General features: G+C 34.3%; 1 protein-coding gene across 2 annotated transcripts in view; it reads left to right on the top strand.

Annotated features, from left to right (window-relative positions):
* Positions 1-4,987: 4,987 nt before the first annotated feature.
* LOC123558241 (transmembrane protein 131-like) overlaps positions 4,988-20,355 on the top strand; it is a 43,522-nt gene continuing 28,154 nt past the window's right edge. For both annotated transcript variants that reach the window (XM_053543028.1, XM_053543029.1), the window contains exons 1-14: positions 4,988-5,218; positions 5,980-6,060; positions 7,343-7,493; positions 9,186-9,304; positions 10,416-10,524; positions 10,791-10,896; positions 11,903-12,047; positions 12,628-12,798; positions 16,223-16,333; positions 16,586-16,708; positions 17,535-17,639; positions 17,843-17,929; positions 18,499-18,675; positions 19,325-19,400. In XM_053543028.1, coding sequence (XP_053399003.1) covers positions 5,003-5,218; positions 5,980-6,060; positions 7,343-7,493; positions 9,186-9,304; positions 10,416-10,524; positions 10,791-10,896; positions 11,903-12,047; positions 12,628-12,798; positions 16,223-16,333; positions 16,586-16,708; positions 17,535-17,639; positions 17,843-17,929; positions 18,499-18,675; positions 19,325-19,400 — 1,777 coding nt within the window. In that variant the 5' untranslated portion in view covers positions 4,988-5,002. The remainder of the gene's footprint in view (positions 5,219-5,979; positions 6,061-7,342; positions 7,494-9,185; positions 9,305-10,415; positions 10,525-10,790; positions 10,897-11,902; positions 12,048-12,627; positions 12,799-16,222; positions 16,334-16,585; positions 16,709-17,534; positions 17,640-17,842; positions 17,930-18,498; positions 18,676-19,324; positions 19,401-20,355) is intronic.

Consider the following 20,355-nt stretch of genomic DNA (forward strand, 5'->3'; position numbering starts at 1 on the left):
ATACAAATCACTGTTTGGAAAATTTTTTTTTGAAAAAATTTACTTTTACTTTAAAAAAAGGGACAAAAATTTAAAAAATGTTAAACAATAGAAAATACAAGGGGAATTTTGTATCAAGGGGCTTGCCTTTTTTGTCCCCCATAAGGGGTTGACAGCTCTGATGAAATGCTTAATGAAGGGGAATAAGATTTGGGCCCTTTAAATGAAGGTTTTGGGGTTTTTAAACCCCATTTGTTTTTGGCTTTGCACTTCCTCCCTGTAAAGCCAGTGCTAACGTATTCCTGGATAAAACTTTTTAAATGATTTTTTTCACCTGTAAAAAATTCTTCCACAAAGTAGGAGTTAATTACTTTAATTTTGAGGGAAAAATTATTGGGGAATTTTAGAACTTTAAATTAAAGAATCATGTTTTTTATTGTTTACAGATATCCCTGGGGGGGAAAACAACATTATGTTTTTTTTTCTTCTCGCAGAAAGGGGAAAGTGGAAAATCTTATATATCCATACATCCCTGGGGTCATTTAAAAATCAGGGAGTATCCCTGTTTTCATTTTTGTACTAGGCTATCCGACTTCTTAAGACAGCGACATTTTCTTTATTGAATAAAAGTGCTTTTACTGCCGTTTAGTGTTGTATTAAAATTTTACAGGAAAATAATTAGAAATTAATGGGGATGGAAAAATAACCAATAAAAAAAAAACTCCAAGTCTGTATTAAAAAACTATAAGGGGAGTTTTTCTTTTTGGGCGCCCCTTTTTTCCCATATGTAAACCCAATGGTACCATTTTCGTTTTAAAAATAAATTGTTGCTGAACTAGATCCCCCCACTGGGAGACTTTTAATTGTTAAAATGGCAACAAATATAAAAAGTTATTTTAACCCATTTAAATTGCATTAATTGATAGTTTGTTATGAGTTTCCTGGACAAAATTTTCTTGCAGAAAATTAAAAGTGGGGAAGCCAGGGTGTTGTTGGCACCCCATCATCAGTAAAATTTATTTAATGTTTGTATCCTTGGGGGAAAACCCGTTCTGTCCCATAGCCTGAATTCGAAAAAAGAAGCGTCCAAGTGTTTTTAAGTATGTAAAATTTCTATAAAATTTTAACTTCAAAAAGTGTCGCAGTTTGCACAGTTTGTGTGGGATTATAGGTGGATGGTGATTCAATATTTATCATGTCCATGTAGATTTATTCTATGTCTGCTGTTGAATAAATAGCCCATGCAATAAAGCTGAGCAAAATTATATTTTAGTCTCGAAATTCCATTTTAAGCATGGATGAGTGTATCTAGTTGACAGCATGTCAGCACGAGTTGTGTACCTCAGTGTTGGCAGAATCCCCATGAAAGAAGTACCCAGTGGCAAATGTCAGCATGAAATTTTGTACTGGTTGACAATGTCAGCATGATTAGTGTACCTGTTGGCAAAGCACGAAGAGTGCCGGTTTTTCTTAGCAGATGAGTAGTGTACATTGGGAGAATGTAGCATAATGAAGTTGTACCTTGTTTTTGACCAAATCATGTCGCATGAGTTGTACAGTTGGGAGAATGCAGCAAGAATGAGTGACCTGGTTGACATTTGTCACATGATGAGGGGACCCAGTTGAGAAAATTTAGCTGAATGTGTACCTGTTCAGAAGTCACGAAGAATGTACCTAGTTGCAGAATGTCAGCATGAAAAATGTACCTGGGACTCATCAGCATATTGTGTACCTATTGGCAGAATTCGCAGAAGAGTTACCTTTGACAATTTGTCACAGATATTTCCTGTTGGCAGAATGTACATGAATGAATTACCATTACAGAAGTCCAAAGTTGGTTTTCCTTCAGTATTTTGAAACAGAATTCAGCAGAATGATGTACCCGGTCAAAAGTCGCTGATAGTTAAATAGTTTGGCGAATGTCAGAGAATGATGTACCCGGTTGAACATTCAGCAGAGTGAATGTACCTATTACAGAAAGCAGCATGAAAAAGTGTACCTGGGTTTTAAGCATGTCACAAGAGTGAGTGTACCTAGTTGACAGAATGTCAGCATGAGTGAATGTACCTAGAAATATCTATCAAGCATTAGAGTGTGTACCTATTAGTTGACAGAATGTCGGCATGAGTGAGTGTATCTATCAGTTGACAGAATGTCAGCATGAGTGAGTGTGTCTGTCAGTTGACAGAATGTCAGCATGAGTTAGTATATGTATCAGTTGACAGAATGTCATCATGAGTTAGCATATGTATCAGTTGACAGAATGTCAGCATGAGTGAGTGTGTCTATTAGTTGACAGACTGTCAGCATGAGTGAGTGTATCTATCAGTTGACAGAATATCAGCATGAGTGAGTGTGTCTATCAGTTGACAGAATGTCAGCATGAGTGAGTGTCTGTATCAATTGACAGAATGTCATCATGAGTTAGTAAATGTTTCAGTTGACAGAATGACAGCATGAGTGAGTTGTATCTATCAGTTGACAGAATGTCAGCATGAGTTAGTGTGTCTTACTAGTTGCCAGAATGTCAGCATGAGTGAGTGTGTCTATCAGTTATTAGAATGTCAGCATGAGTGAGTGTACCTATCAAGCATAAATGAGTGTAGCTATCAGTTGAGAGAATGTGAGCATAAGTGAGTGTATCTATCATGCATAAATAAGTGTAGTTATCAGTTGACAGAATGTCAGCATGAGTGATTGTATCTTTCAGTTGACAGAATGTCAGCATGAGATAGTGTATCTATCAAGTATAAATGAGTGTAGCTATCAGTTGACAGAATGACAGCATGAGTCAGTGTATCTATCAAGCATAAATGAGTGTAGCTATCAGTTGACAGAAGGTCATCATGAGTGAGTGTGTCCATCAGTTGACAGAATGTCAGCATGAGTTAGTGTATCTATCAAGCATAAATGAACGTAGCTATCAGTTGACAGAATGTCAGCATGGGTGAGTGTATCTATTGGTTTACAGAATGTCAGCATGAGTGAGTTCACCTATTAGTTGTCAGAATGTCAGCATGAGTTAGCGTATCTAAGTTGACAGACTTTTGAAATATTTGCTCAGTGATGGAGATCAGACTTGTTATCCCTGGTTTCAAGGTCTAATTCTAACTGTTGAACTGCTGATCTGCTCCTGTTTGTATAGCAGTGAATCAATATAAAATAGTTACAAAGTTAATGCTAATTTATATATTTGAAACGGCAAAATTTAGATATTGCTATAATATCTTATAACTGTTTGTTCTGTACAATATTGTCTACTTATGCAAGTGGAATGAATTGATAATGTCTAAAGTAAGGCTTTTGACATTCCATAGCAGGTTCCAACCAGACTGAGTGATAGTTGTTCAGATTCTTACTATTTTAGAGAAAACAGAATAGACAGTACCCAACTTCAATGTTTTATTGTTTTTATAAGATAAAATTTCATTTTGTGTAAACTAAAGTTGTTAAAAGCATAGTTTTTAGCTCGACTATTCGAAGAATAGTCTAGCTATTCTACTCACCCTGGCGTCGGCGTCACACCTTGGTGAAGTTTTTGCATGCAAGTACATACAGCTATCATTTAAAGGCATATAGCTTTGAAACTTATTTATTCTTTTTCTAGGTCAATTACCAACCTCACTGGGTAAAGTTCCATAACTCTAACATGTATTTTGAGCAAATTATGCCCCCTTTTGGACTTAGAAAATTCTGGTTAAAGTTTTACATGCAAGTTACTATCTCCAAAACTAATGCAGATATTGAATTGAAACTTCACATGTGTCTTCGGGGTTATAAAACTAGTTGATAGCATCAAGTCCCATAACTCTGACCTTTATTTTGGCCAAATTATGCCCCCTTTTAGACTTAGAAAATTCTGGTTAGATTATGTCCCTTTTTGAACTTAAAATTCTTTCGACATTTAACATTTTGGGTAATAAATTCCTGCTTCTGTGACAATATTATGAATAGTCGAGCTTTGCTGTCTTATGGACAGCTCTTGTTGTCACTTATAATTCATTGATCTTTGATGAAAATTCTAAAATAGAATAGTTAATGCAAGCTACAGTATATAAACCTTCCAGTTGAATATTCTTTAAGTGTGAAGTGGTAGAGCAACAGTGTAACCATAGCACTGTATCATGGATAATTAAATCTTTATGAATAATTAAAAGAACTGTTTCCATGGTGTTGATAAAGGCTTTTTTCCTGTTGACTGTGAATACTTGCAACAACACCATGTATATTTAATGAACTCTTTGACATGCCTGACTATTGAAACATAATTTATGTTTTTATCAGTGTCACAGACTTTGCCAATTTATGGATTATTGTTTGGTTTATATTTGTTTTCTGTGTAAAAATAAAACTTATTATGAAAGCAGAATATTATGGGCTCATTTTAATAGTACATTCTTGAAGACTGGGATGTAAAATGCCTGTCATTTGGTGCCCATGTCAGCCCATATTTTGGATGCTTTAATTATCTTTATGACTGACTATAATATGCTGCCTCTCTGAATCGGTTTTATGACAAACTTGTCAGGTTAATAAACCTCTCTTGACAAAACTGTTATCAAAGTCTTGAAATAAATCTCTTTGATTTTAAAACATGTTCCCTTCTGAATATATATCCTTATTATTGTTACTTCTTTAGAATTTAAGCTAAAGTCAGTGTCTCAGAAAGGGCGTTAAACTTGCGTAATTCAGGCGTTTGGAGTGCTGTATCTGAAATGTTTTTTTAACCCATGTATTTCAGGTATTTGAGTGCTGGATTTAAACTTAGACATTCTAGGTTTTGGAAATGGCATTGAACCCATGTTTCATGTTGCAGAAATAGCATTGAACAAATATATTTCAGGTTTAAGAAATGATATTGAACCTATGATTTTCAGGTTGAAGAAATGATATTGAACCTATGATTTTCAGGTTGAAGAAATGATATTGAACCTATGATTTTCAGGTTTAAGAAATGGCATTGAACTTGTGTATTTCAAGTTGAAGAAATAACATTGAACCTATGTATGTAAGGTTTAAGAAAATGGCAATTGAACCCAAGTATTTTAGGTTTAAAAATGGCATTCAATCAATGTATTTCAGATATTTAAAGCGGTTTAAAACCTATGCATTTCAGGTATTTGGAGTAGGTACAGCAAATCCATACAGATTGCGACCATATTTAGGTGCAAGAGTTCCAGTGAATAGCAGTTTTTCACCTTTAATAAATATGCATAACCCGCACAGTACTCCTCTACAGGTATGTATATTATGATTATAAACAATCATATGAAGAATTCTATTTTCCAAACAGGGTTTTATACCTACATTGATGAGAGTCAAGTAGTTTGAAGTCAAGCTACTATAACTACTTGTCCACAGAGGCCCCCCTAAGTCCTGGTTAGCAGTGGTGTTTTCAGTTTTAAATATTTCATAAACCAGTACAGTAATAATGATAAATATTGATATATATATTTTGTTAGTCATATGTTGCAACTCCATTATAGAGTGACACTGTACTTTAATCTTGTTATTATGTAAAAGTGTGTGTACAATGATATAATGTAAATATTACCTGCTGTTGTAAGTGTAGGAAGTTTTAACTGTATGATGTGATTCCCTCCTCAGGTTTACAGATTAGGTCTCTTGTTTGTTTCGTTGTTGCTCATGTTAGGAATTTCCACCTGGGAATTTTATATATGTATTATGATGGGGGTATCTGCTGGGAGAAGAGTTAATTGGCAAAATTGGCTGTGTACTGGTAGGGGTCGCAGGAAGGTTTTTCATGTAAGGACTGATTTCAAAAGATAATAAGTTCGAATAATTTTATGAATGAACCTTCATTTCAGTTTTAATTATTGTTAGAAAGGAATGGAAATCACTACTGCATTATATCTATAATTTTGAAAAAGTCTAAATGTTTGACATGAATTGTGTAGTTGCCTGTAAATGCAGTTGTCTGTATTAAAGTAGTGACAGACATTCCTGCCACAGCCACTGATGTTGTATTTAATGTTTTAGGTACTTGAAATGTTTGCAAGTGAAGGAGATTTACATTTAGAATTACCAACTGGGGAAAAAGAAGCTCCAAGATCTTTATGGGTAAGCTTTCTCACTTGCTGTTTTATATAAATATATATCTCAGGAGATAATTATGCTGATGATGTCTTTAATATGTTCATCTCAAAAGTTATGATGGTTAAGATGCCATTACTGTGCCCATCATAATATATGTGATTGTGCCATTATTGTGTCCATCTCAGTAGATATGATGGTGATGATGTCATCAATTGTTGTGTTAATTCCCAATAGATAGGATGAAGATGGTGCCAATATTGTGTCCATCTCAATAGATCTTATGGTGGTAATACCATTATTGTGTCCATCTCAATAGATATGATGGTGATGGTGCCATTATTGTGTCCATCTCAATAGATATGATGGTGATGGTGCCATTATTGTGTCCATCTCAATAGATATGAATGGTAATGATGCCATTATTGTGTCCATCTCAATAGATATGAATGGTAATGATGCCATTATTGTGTCCATCTCAATAGATATGAATGGTAATGATGCCATTATTGTGTCCATCTCAATAGATATGAATGGTAATGATGCCATTATTGTGTACATCTCAAAAGACATGCTGGTGATGATGATGATTCAGTTTGTTAATGTTTGGAACATTTTTCCTGTATTCTTATCATACTGTTTCATGATGATGAAACCTGCTGGCTTAGCTCAATAGGGAGAGCATATATCAGCGGATCACAGGGTTGTGAGTTCGATCCCTGGGCAAGGTGTATGTTTGCTGTGATGATTTGATAAAAGACATTTTTGTCTGAAATCATTCAATTTCCACCGCTTATTCATATGGGGAAGTTGGCAGATACTTGTAGAGAACAGGTCTGTACTTGTACAGAATCAAGGAACACTGGGTAAGTTAACTGCCTGCCATTACATACTGTGAAATCATTTAATTTCAAGGGCATAAAATTTTGTGGTTTTGGTCAAAATGGCAATTTTGTGTGGATATGAATTTGTGGATTTCAACTTTTGAACATTAAATGAAATGGAATTTTACTTGTTTGTTGGGATTAAATTTTGTGAATTGACTCAACCACAAAATCCACGAAAATTAGTCCCCCACAAATATTAATGATTTCACAGTAACTGAAATACTGTTGAAAAATGGCACTGGACCCAAAACAAACTAACAAATCAAAATAATTATTTGAAAAAAAAACAACATCATTTCATAGTTATTTGATGACAGTTAATGAGATATGTTAGAAGATGTCTTCAGACTTGCTAGATGAAAATCATTATATTGTGATATTGCAAAATGAAACTTCATTTAATGTGATTTATTTGCTTGCAGGAGATTCCTCCCTATGAAACAAAAACTATAATGAAGGCAAATTTCGTAGGGAGGACAGAAAATAATCATACTGCCTTCATACGAATAAAAACAGATAAACAAGATTTACAGCATACTGTCGTGTTACCTATGGAAGTTGAAGTTACATCTTGTAAGTATAGTTCCGTGATAGAAATTATCTCAGTATTGCCAGTCCAATGTCCAGCACCAGATTGTTTTAATGTTCCTCACAGGAGGCAAATGAGCCGTGCCATGAGAAAACCAACATAGTGGGTTTGCGACCAGCATGGATCCAGACCATCCTGCGCATCTGCGCAGTCTGGTCAGGCTCCATGCTGTTCGCTTTTAAAGCCTATTGGAATTGGAGAAACTGTTAGCGAACAGCATGGATCCTGACCAGACTGCGCGGATGCGCAGGCTGGTCTGGATCCATGCTGGTCGCATACCCACTATGTTGGTTTTCCCATGGCGCGGCTCAAATAATAATGGCAGAGTTTATCTTAGTAAGTTTGTTAGTTCATGGATTTGAAACAGTTTTTGCCAGCTTAAATTTCATAAGATTTAAGTGATTTCAAGGAAATATTACACAAATGTTAAACTTGAAGAGGTTTCTCATGCCCATGTGTCAGGTGTATACCTCCAAGGTCAATGTCACATGTAAAACACTAGTTTTTGTGCACAGTCCTATGTAGCATTTTGTGCTTCTTGACGTAACTGATGAAATATAAGGAATTCCACTTAAATATATTGTAAAATATAATAAAAGTAACAATATTCTTATATTAGTTAGTAGCAAGATGGCATTCAAAAACTTATCTTCAAAGTCAGTTTTAACTTTAGTCTCAGACATTAGCTAGCCTGTCAGGGCATAGAGTTTAGACAAAATCTAAATGTTTTGTTGAAGAAGTTGTCAAGATTTATTGAGTTTGACTTTTAGCTTGTCTGAACGTTGTTAATGGTGAGCTCATAGTGAAGATGGCAGTTCCATTGTCTGGGTCTAGTATAGCTAAAAAAAGAGAAAACCTTACACAGCTTTTTTTCATGAACTGCATGCTGGAGCTTTTTCAAACTTGGTCTGTTGCATCATTGTAACATCTTCTGTCAAATTTATTCAAAATTAGGGGATGGGATGATTTTGCCCATTTTTAGGGCAAATGGCACTAAAAACAGAAATACCTTTAAATGACTTCATCTCATGACCTTCCTGATGGATCCTTATCAAACATTGTATGGTGCTCTGCCAGTTTTCGTCAAATGGGGATTTTTTGGACAGCTAGAACTAGAAATAGAAAAAACTGTGACTTATTCTGATGAACCGCTGGCTGGATCTTCACCATACTTGATCGGTAACAACATAAGGTCCACTCCCAAATTTGTTCAAATGGGAGCACTTGGCCCAATCATTTTAAATGCATGATAGCTAAAGATAGAAAAAATTACAGCTTTATTGTCATGAACACTTTCTTATTATAATCTTTATTCTAATGGTTATGATTTTTGTAGTAAAATATAGAAAAAAAACGAACTTTAAATAACTTTTAATGAACTGCTTTAATGATGTTCACCAAACTTGACTAGAGGCAAGGTCAGATGGTCGTGGTCCTCTTCAGGTGAGGGATGTGGCCCTCTTGCTTGTTGAAGCAAAGTGGTTTGGAATAAGGGATAATTATGAATTAATGCAATATTCCTGGCTAACATTTTATTTCACATGTAGTTTCCTAATTTGATAATATTTTCTGTTTGTTCTGAATATATGGTTCAAAGTGAACTACAGTAAACTGTAGATAAAAGTGGTGATGAAGTAATGTTTTTGAAACCAAAGTATGTTTCATATATTTTACAGCTCCAGGTGTATACGTGGCAACAGAATTGATAGATTTTGGAATAGTTCGGACATTTGATGAACCAAAAACAGTTCCAATTAATTTAATCAATACTGGAGATACACCTGTTCAAATTTCTGTAAGTTATACATGTATTGAATATCAAAGAGCAATATGACAACCATGTCTTTTTATAAAAATATTTTTCTTACTAAGTAAAACTTTATGTGTTAAAAGCTTTATTGAATAACTTTGTTAGATAAGAGAAGTCTTTTATTGTGATATCAAACAGATTTTAAAATGATTTAAATGAAGAAGTAAAAACAAAGCGAACTAGGAGAGATGTATGTATTAATACGCAGACAAAACAGTCACTTAAATAATAAGAATATCATTGCCTATAATTCTTAAAAAATAAACAAGAAAATGCTCTACCTACTTACCTGTTGGACATGTTAGTGAGCCAGAGCTCTTTTTTGTTGGCCTGCACGAATGACCCTAATAATCTTAAGTACACTTTATATTTGAAGCTGGTGTTTGTTTTGTCTTCCTGTCAGACGTCATTGTATTTTGAAAGGCGTGTTTCTGACTGACAACTCACATGTAGTCACACATCTACGTTTAATCAGACCAGTTTTTTACGTCATTTCGAGGTCACAGAAGCTTAGATCTAAACAAGTTATTGAAAAATTATTTAGTAATGTGAGAAAAACCACATGGCCACATTAAATAACTAACAGGAGGGTGTCAGATGTAACATACGTAAGTATGTTTGAGCATTTAAATTGTATTAATTTTATCTTTTAACCATAAAAAAACATTGTAAATTATATGTTCCGGGCCCAGCTGTTCGAAACTTTAACAGGCTGTTAAACTAACAGTTGGTTGTGTTTTGGTTCAATATATTAGTCTTGACAGGAAACGTTTGATTTAATTGTAAAGACTTCTCTGTGGTCAACATCCTTATTTTCAGCATTTGTTTCACTAAGTTTTCTAACATGTCCAAATATAACCCTAAAAGTTAACCGACCGATAACCTTAATCACCTGTTAAACTTTCGAACAACTGGGCCCTGAACTTTCGAACAACTGGGCCCTGAATTCAATTTTTGCAGTGTCATAAGCTGTAATAGTTTCTGTATGTTCTGTTTACAGAGTGAAACAGTTCCTGTATGTTCTCTTGAAAGAGTGTAATAGTTTTTGTATATTCTCTGGACAGAGTGTAATAGATTTTGTATGTTCTCTTGACAGAGTGTAACAGTTTCCCCTCCAAATGACGCAGTAAGTGTGGATTTTCGACCGATAAAGCTGCCGCCAGAACTCTTACGACAAACTACAGTCGCTTATGTAACTTTTAGAGGTGAGTTGAGTTGTATATCTAGAAAACATTTAAAACACAAGTATTTTTGAATTTTATTTAACAGTAAGGAATTTATGTGAATCACAATGAATGTATAGGCAGAGTTGTGATTTGAATTATCCAGACACCGAAACTACTCATTACTGTAAAGTTTCAAAGGATTTTTTTTCTCATAACTTGTATTGTTGTCCAATTTTATAAACTTGAGTATGATGTTTGATGGCTGAAAAAGAGTATTTTAATTATTTATCTGACCTTTTTTTCAGCATCAAAAGCAATACATCCAAAATTGTGGTCAGGAAAAATAATTGTGAGATCAAAAAATAATGTGCACAAAATTTCCATTCCATTTGAAGCTAAAGTATTACATGGGTAAGTGTTGTGTATTGTCAGATTTGTTCTTGACCAGGTGTATTTACTTACCAAATAGAAGCTGACTTTGTGGAAGGTCACTGATTCTTCACATGTGTCTTAAGTCCTACAAACCTGACGATCTATCTGAAGGTTTAGCACTTTATGAAAACTTACATTTTAGGCAGCTAATGTTACAAGTTTTAAAGGGTGTGTATCACACTGGCATATCAGGCTATCCATCACATATAAGTCCTGCAATGACTTCAAAATGTACATTTCTTTCTGTTAAACTAGGTACATAGGTAAAGAACAATGTGGAGAATATGCTATGTCCTTTTAATCTATTGGTGCATTAAAGAATGTGATTGCTACAGCAAGAAGTAGTTACAAGCTTAAAAGTACAATGACTGTTTTTAGTATATTTTGTACAAAGATAAAATGTAATATCAAAAAAATTGAAAAATTGTATGCCATTTTATTTTGAATGCCAGTCCTTTTTTCTGCAATAAAAGGTAGATCCAGCCTACTTAAAAAGTGCAGAGAGATATTAATTTTTCTCATGAAACTGGGTTTATAAATAAGGAACAGTATAGAGAATTTGCATGTTATTTATATAGTGGAAATATGAAAAAACTGTGGTTCCTATGGCAACAAGAATAAAATAAAACGGAACCTGCAAAAACAAAGTACAAAAGATTTTTTTCATGAGATTTGCTAGAGAGATAGGAGGTCATATTGAGAAAATGCTGGTCATTTCATTTTGTTGCAGTGTCTAAAAGAATACTTGTCAAGGCAACAAAAAATTGTACATACTTATCATATCTGTCTCGGGTTAATTTATATGCACCTTCCGGGAAGGGACCTTTTGGTTTAGCAGATATTTTCCTAACTGACATTACAATGCATTATCTAATTTAATATTGTATAATTTTTCAACAGGGATTGTTAAATTATATCTATAGGATGATGTACAATACTGCTGATAAACAGTAGAATAATGTATGCAAACAATTTTATGTTTCAGGTCCCTAACTTATCACAAAAATATGACGTATTTTGATAGTGCACATAAAAACCTCACAAGATATCTGGGTTTTACAAACACATTCAACTTCTCTTTGGTTCTTTATAATGTGACTCTGCCATCAGAAGTTGGGGAACATTTTACAGTAAGTAGTAGCTTATATAATGCAAAGTTGCTTAATAATGTGACTGCCACCAGAAGTTAGGGAACATTTTACAGTAAGAAGTAGGTTACAGAGCGAAAACTTTGCTTTATAATTTGACTTTTCTCACAGCATTTTACAGTAAGTAGCAAGTTACTTAGTGCAAATTTGCTTTATGATGTGACCCTGCCATCAGAAGTTAGTGAAACATTTTACAGTAAGAAGTAGCTTAAATAATGTAAACTTGCTTCATAATGTGATTGCCACCAGAAGTTAGGGAACATGTTACAGTAAATACAAGCTTACACTACAAATTTGCTTTATAAGGTGACTACCACCAGAAGCTAGGGAACATTTTACAGTAAAGTGAAGCTTAAATCACAAATTTTCTTTGTTACGTAACTCTAGGGCCAGAAGTTAGGGAGCATTATTTTTTACAGTAAATAGAAGCACCATTTCTGTGAAATTTAATGACATTTTGTATATTTTTCAGGATATGCAACTATACAAGGTATTGATAAATATAGGGTCTTTTTTGTCTATATTTTGAAGTTGATATTACTGTATAAATTTCTATTTTCAGATAAAGAATTTTTCCAGACCAGTGATATTACCACCTCAGATGTTAATAACTCCATTTATAATCCATTTTCATCCACAGAAAAATTATATCCACTTCAAAACTTTACTAAGTCTTCATACAAACGCTTCAGTGTTTGAGATAGAGCTTATTGTTTTTAATGGACAATTAAAGGTAAGTTTTAATCCACTTAATATTTAAATTCTATTAATTTTAAGGCCTGTTCTATTTTTCTTTTAGCTCACCTGAGTACAAAGTGTTCATGGTGAGCTTTTAGGATTGTTGAATGTTCGCCATCCATTCATTTGTCATCCACATTTTCTTGCTTTTCTTTACTGCCAGTTAATAGTCAAAATAATTGGCCAAAGGTCCAAAAGATTGAGGGCAATAGTTTTGACTATTGACTGGTAAGATATTCAGTAAGCTATTCCAATTCGATGTAGGTAAAGTGAAAGACTAAATGTAGTTTCCCATGAGGATTTAACAGAAGACAGTTTGTTGAAGTCATTCATCCCCCATGTCTTAGTCATATGAGCAAGTTATCAAGGAGTTGTTGAGAACAGCTCTGTATTTGTGGAGAAACCAGGATCACTGACTACCATTACATATCTAGATCATTTATATAACATGTTTTACGCCTATCTCATGCCTGTGCCATGCTTTCCTCACACCATTATCACACCTGTCAATGCTGGGTTTTATCTCTGTCAATGATGGTGCTAGATATCCAGATGCTACATTTAATTATATACTCTGTTGTCTTCATTGATACTTTTTGGTCAGTGGTTGGTGACAAAATGTTGAGGTCAAAAACCAGTGCCAGTGTTAGTGCCTGCTGTGTCTTTGTTTCTGCCAAATAACCTTTACCTGGCAGGTGCTGACAGGTTTTAGTAAGTGCAGATGTTCTTACACCTTTACAGTTTCAAGTATTTATTCTGTTCCTTTACAATAAAATTGCTTGATGTATTTTCTTTTGTGTGGTATGCAGTACTAAGAGACTTTCAGTTACTTGTTACTTATTATTCAGGTTCAAAATGAGAATTTACCTGTAGGACAAAATCATTGTAATTTGAGTGAGAAGTCTTGCTGTAGTTTGAAGGGAATAAATAAAGGGTTAACTAAAAAAAAGATACTTAAAATAATGTCTTCCAGACTGTTAGACCTTCATAACTGATGTGACATCAGATATGGCTGCCATCACTTGTTAAAAGTTATGTTTGATTGACCACGTAAATGCAAAGTTTACAGGCGATAAGCAATGTACAGTCGAATACCGTTACCTCGATATTCAAGGGACTGTAAAAATTGCATCGACGTATCCGAAGTTCGACGTAACGATATGGACTATCTGGGACTACTTTGTACTTGTGTCGGACGTCTATATTGTCATTATATCCAATGCTTTTTTCAGAGGGTTTGAAAGGGGAAAGGAATAATATAAAACGTAAATACGATTTTGATTTTACTGACAAATAAACCATATTAATTAAATACATACATACAACCCTTTTTTTTTCAAAATATGTATTTAAACATTAGCATTTTATTCCTTCCTTAAACAAGTTTAAATGCAGCGGTAATGTTCCTAGTTGAGTAGTCATTTTGACTGTGCTTCGATAGCGAAAATTTGCCAGTTAAATACGCATATTGTTACTTAATCCCAAATGGCAGATCTTTACTCCGTCAAACAGAAAATATTTCATCCAAATAAGTTGTTACATCGGAAAACAGCTTTCCTGCTTGCACGGTGTTTTATAAGAGTAATTATTGGGAATTAAATGCCAACTTCCTAAATTGGATTCAAGATTAAATAACAAACAAAACAAACACACAAACTGTCTGAATATGATTAATACATAGCCGGAAAACAATAGGTTGATTTTCACACCTTACAAATAACATGGATATTTTTTGACAAGCTGTGATATCGACGAAACCAGGTGTAAAAACAGTACAGGTAAGTTGACGGGACTGAAAAAATCTCATCGAGCTAAACAAAATATCGAGCTAAGCATATCGAGGTAATGATAAATAATTACATTAAGATAAACAGAGAAAAATCGGGACCGACTCAAACACATCGTGCTAAACAGAGTATCGAGCTAACCGTTATCGAGGTAACGATATTCAACTGTAGTTAGTATTGGTGAAGTAGGTCATAGTCTAGTCTAAAAAGAATTTGGTAAATTCTATATTCTGTTATTAGAAGTATTTATCAGTAATTTTTACATTTTTAGCTCACTTGTCACAAAGTGACAAGATGAGCTTTTGTGATTGCGCGGTGTCCGTCGTCCGTGCGTCTGTCAGTCCGTAAACTTTCACTTGTGACCACTCTAGAGGTCACATTTTTCATGGGATCTTTATGAAAGTTGGTCAGAATGTTCATCTTGATGATATCTAGGTCAAGTTCGAAACTGGGTCACGTGCCTTCAAAAACCAGGTCAGTAGGTCTAAAAATAGAAAACCCTTGTGACCTCTCTAGAGGCCATATATTTCACAAGATCTTCATGAAAATTGGTCAGAATGTTCATCTTGATGATATCTAGGTCAAGTTCGAAACTGGGTCACATGCCGTCAAAAACTAGGTCAGTAGATCTAAAACTAGAAAAACCTTGTGACCTCTCTTGAGGCCGTATATTTCACAAGATCTTCATGAAAATTGGTCAGAACTTTCACCTTGATGATATCTAGGTCAAGTTCGAAACTGGGTCACATGCCGTCAAAAACTAGGTCAGTAGGTCAAATAATAGAAAAACCTTGTGACCTCTCTAAAGGCCATATTTTTCATGGGATCTGTATGAAAGTTGGTCTGAATATTCATCTTGATGATATCTAGGTCAAGTTCAAAACTGGGACTCGTGCGGTCAAAAACTAGGTCAGTAGGTCTAAAAATAGAAAAACCTTGTGACTTCTGTAGAGGCCATATATTTCATGAGATCTTCATGAAAATTGGTCAGAATGTTCACCTTAATGATATCTAGATCAAGTTCGAAAGTGGGTCACGTGCCTTAAAAAACTAGGTCAGTAGGTCAAATAATAAAAAAACCTTGTGACCTCTCTAGAGGCCATACTTTTCATGGGATCTGTATGAAAGTTGGTCTGAATGTTCATCTTGATGGTATCTAGGTCAAGTTTGAAACTGGGTCACATGCCGTCAAAAACTAGGTCAGTAGGTCTAAAATTATTAAAATCTTTTGATCTCTCTAGAGGCCATATTTTTCAAAGGATCTTCATGAAAATTGATCACCTTGATGATATCTAGATCAGTTTAGAAACTGGGTCACATGCGGTCAAAAACTAGGCCAGTAGGTATAAAAATAGAAAAACCTTGTGACCTCTCTAGAGGCCATATTTTACTTGAGATCTTCATGAAAATAAGTGAGAACGTTCACCTTGATGATATCTATGTAAGTTCAAAACTGGGTCACATGAGCTCAAAAAATAGGTCACTATGTCAAATAATAGAAAAAACGATGTCATACTCAAAACTGGGTCATGTGGGAAGAGGTGAGCGATTCAGGACCATCATGGTCCTCTTGCTGTTTTATTGCTATGGAAACATTTACTTTTGGTATGACTTTAGTTTTGTTGATTGCAGATAGTACCACACAGACCAGAAAAACAAGAAGGACAGTTAGATTTTGGTACAATGGGAGTACGAGAAAATAAAAGTGTTTTATTTACCTTAATTAATGACAACCCTGTCACAGTAAGTCTTTTAGAATTTAATCAAGTATTTATTTTAGTGAAATTTCTGTATAGCATCTATACAGTATGAGTTACAGTTGAAGTTCTATCAAACAATGTTATGTTTAAAAGATACTTTCATTATACTTTGTTTAGTCACCATTTGGGTAGTGAACTTCATGTTAGAGTTTTAGATACAGCTGTGTTAGTAACATATAAACAGTAAGTAGGTAAGATACTTTAGCATAAAGCATGATTGCATATATTATTACAGGTACATTTTGGAGAATGGAGTACAGATATGAAAGGTGCAACACTTGAGTTGTTAGGTATAGAGAAAGGAAATGGTACAATATTAACCAGAAAACATAACATTTCTGCGATAGATTTATCAAATGTAAGTCCAGTGTGCTTCAGTTGTGCATTTATTTAAAGTAACAAAACAGTATCTGTTGAAAAGCATTTGATTTTAAACAGTTATTGAGGTGTTAAGATTTCTTTATAGGTCTCTAGTTAAACCAACACAGGTGTAACCGATTTCTTCCTAGTTACACTTGCACAGGTATACCAGTAACATTTCTCTCTAGGTCTCGAGTACACCAGTACAGCCTTGGATGTAACGTATTTTTCTCTAGGTCTCTAGTTACTCCAGGACAGTCCCAGGTGTAACAGACTTTTCTCTAGGTTTCTAGTTACTACAGGACATTCTCAGGTGTAACAGATTTTCGTCTTGGTCTCTTATTACTCCAGGACAGTCTCAAGGGTGCAGTTTTTGCTCTAGGTCTCTTGTTACACCGGTACAGCCTCAGGTTAACAGCTTTTTCCTTAGTTCTCCAGTTAAACCAGCACAGAGGTAACAGATTTTTATGCCCCCACTTTGTGGGGGGGGGGGGGCATATAGATTTGCCCTTGTCCGTCCGAGAATGTTGCATCGCGCCCAGCTCCAAAAGTATTTGACGTAGAGTCACAAAACTTTACAGGAATGTTGGTCAGCATGTGTAGTTGTGCACCTGGGGTTTCGCGTCCGGATTCATTCAGTCGTGTAGGAGTTATGGCCCCTGACCTAGGAAAAAAATTGTGTCCTTTGTCATGTAGTGGGGGCATCTGTGTCCCATGGACACATTTCTAGTTCTGATTGATTTGTTTAAAAAAAAATTGAATGTAGGGAGAGTTTGGTTCCTCTTCAGTACTGATATTCTAGTATTATATGTTGTATATTTCAGTTAAGTATATTGCCGTATCACTTTGCGGTGTTCAGCTTAAACTTGGTGGCTCCAGAGGAGGAAGGACTATATCAGGCTGAAGTTATATTCATGACAGATTATCAGGTAGGATCTAAACATGCACACTAATTCTATACTTTCATCCATCCTTGCTCTATTTAGATGTCACTTTATGTTGTATACATGAATTAATTGAAATTTTTAAGTTTCCATTAATTTTTTGCATTCAGACATTGATTTTCAAGTGTACTGATACAGGTAAAGTTTGCTTTAAATGTGACATCTGTAATTCTGAGGTTTTCTTTCAGGCTATGTATGTACCTGTGATGTTACGAACTTCAGAAGGTAGTTTACATGCAATACCAGAGAGGGTGATATTTGACAAAGTATTTCCTGTAAGTGCTGTAATTCCTCAACTTTTTGAGCAATTTTTACCAAAACAGAACAGAAATATTGTTGTATAACGCACATTTTGCTTAATTTGGTAAAGGTGTTCTTTCATCATACGGTTGCATTTTACACCTGTTTTGTTGCTACCAGTTTCTTCTTGAAATAGATATTTGTTTCTGAACTCTCTCCCTGTTCAGGAAGGTTCTTGTGGCTCTGATGAAATTGGTCTAGCATATAAATGTAATTTTACTTAAGGTGAAAAAGTTTATGTATGAGTTGTTTGTCACATGAATGTTGTAAAAAGATTTGTTACTGAAAGTTTCCCTTCTGTACAGGGTTCGGACTAGAGTCTTCTTAATTGAATGAAAAAAAAATTCCAACCAGTTGGAATTAGAAATAAATGCTCTCAGTGTAAACATGTAAAGTGACTCTTGGCCCATATTCTTGAATGTTTAAGGAGACTTAGACTTTAGAAATGCAAATATTCAATTTATAACTTTTTTAATGATGACTGTATTTTGTTGCACTTTTATGGAAAGTGATGTTGTTTTGACTTTATTAATGTATATTCCAGGGTCGAATTCCCATGAAGATACTGCAGGTCCACAGTACCTTTCATGACCAGATGGTTTTTAAATCGGTAACATTTCAGCCACCAGACCATAGGTGGTACTTTGTCAATGCTAAAGAAGAGAATGTATCCAGTAATGGGAATTCGTTACTCATTCTGGAGCCACAAACTAATAATACTGTAAGTTATCTCACATTGTTTTATGTAATATAGATAACAGTTTGAAAGATTTTTAATTAGTCTAATCTTGGTTGTAATGTGTCTGCTAAAATGTAGTTACATTCTTTGTCCAGTTTTTAGAAAAATATTTCTGTAAAACAGTTGACTGTAACTCGATTTAATCGGGCATGAAAATCTGGTTCTCAAGGCTTTTGCGGGTTAAATTCCCCTGGATTAAGTTTAAATAAAGTCATGATTTTTATTGTTTCTTACTTAATTTCTGGTTTTCCCAGGTATTCAGAAAAGTTAGTCTATTTTAAATATCACGTATTTCATTGGCATAGAATTGTGTGTTTTCGGCAAAACTGGCTAATTAGTGGGGATGTAAATTTATGGAGTCTATTGTTAAAATGTAATGAATGGGTATTTCATTTGGATTAAATTCCTTTGGTTAACACAACCCTAATGATACAAAAATTAGTCTGCCTCGAAAATAGTTAATAATAGGAATAATCTGGTTCTGATTGAATATCCTATCGTCACTACCTTGACTCGACAAGCACCAAGCATTGCAGGAACTTCACTGAGGACCTTAGATACTTATTGATTCCTTTCCTACGACAAACTTTATGTTTTGGAAAGTGACATATATTGTTTTATATGTTTTCAGATTGGAAAAATATTTTTTGATAGTAAAAGAGAGTGTAAAGAAGAATGTTATGTAGGATTATCAACCAATACAATAGGTAATATATTTTTACATTTAAAATGTATTTGAGTGTGTGAGAAATGCATTTGTTATTTTTCAGATTCTATCCAAAGCTTGTTACAGTTCTATTGCTTGTCATGTATTTATTATACCCCCAACCACCTCTTGTTTTCCCACCAGTACATGTAATTGAGTCCAAAGGGAGTATTTAAGCTGCTGTAGTTGGTTTTATCAATAGGCTCATTCCATCTGCTAATTCAGAACACAGTTTCCTTTCATATTTAGGCCAAAAGCTACTTGTTTTAATCTTTAAATTATTAATTTTGAAGATATTGTCCTTGAGATATGTTCCAAAAATTGTTATAAGGAGCAGCGAAGAAATCTTTCTCTGGTAATTTTACCCACCTGTACCCCCATCTTTATTCTGTTTCTCCAAAAATTATATTGCATTAATGAAGAGAAACATTTGCAAGTGAGTATGTACCCATGCCACTTTAAATTTTGTGTAAAAACCTGCAGAAATGGTTAGGTTAAGTAGGTTCTACTATTTACTATGTCAACTGTTTGAGTGTGTCAGTATCTGGTGATAAACTAGTAACTAAAGGTAATCATCTTGACAATATTCATTGATATACAAGGCCGGTAAAGAGTTTATCTGTAACTGGTAATAAACTAGTAATGCAGGTAGTGAATTTGCCATTATCCAATTACTTGCCAATATACAATATCCGATGATATGGTTTTACTGTGGAGCTTTGCTTGATTTAAGACTTGTATCTCTGTTTTACTTACTAGCGTTCCTTTTAACCAATTTTTTTAAACAGGAAATTTTGTTTTAAAAAAGGAAGAAAAGTTGGTGAAATAAGGTTTTTCATGGGTCAAGTAGACGAGGGATATGTTTTATGCTTACACTATATAACTAAGTTTAAATTTGCACCAAAACTATTTTTCATACTTAACTGTAGACTTTAAGAAAGGCTTGTCTGTATATA

Source organism: Mercenaria mercenaria, chromosome 5 (genome assembly GCF_021730395.1).
Source record: "Mercenaria mercenaria strain notata chromosome 5, MADL_Memer_1, whole genome shotgun sequence".
Taxonomy (NCBI): Eukaryota; Metazoa; Mollusca; class Bivalvia; order Venerida; family Veneridae; genus Mercenaria; species Mercenaria mercenaria.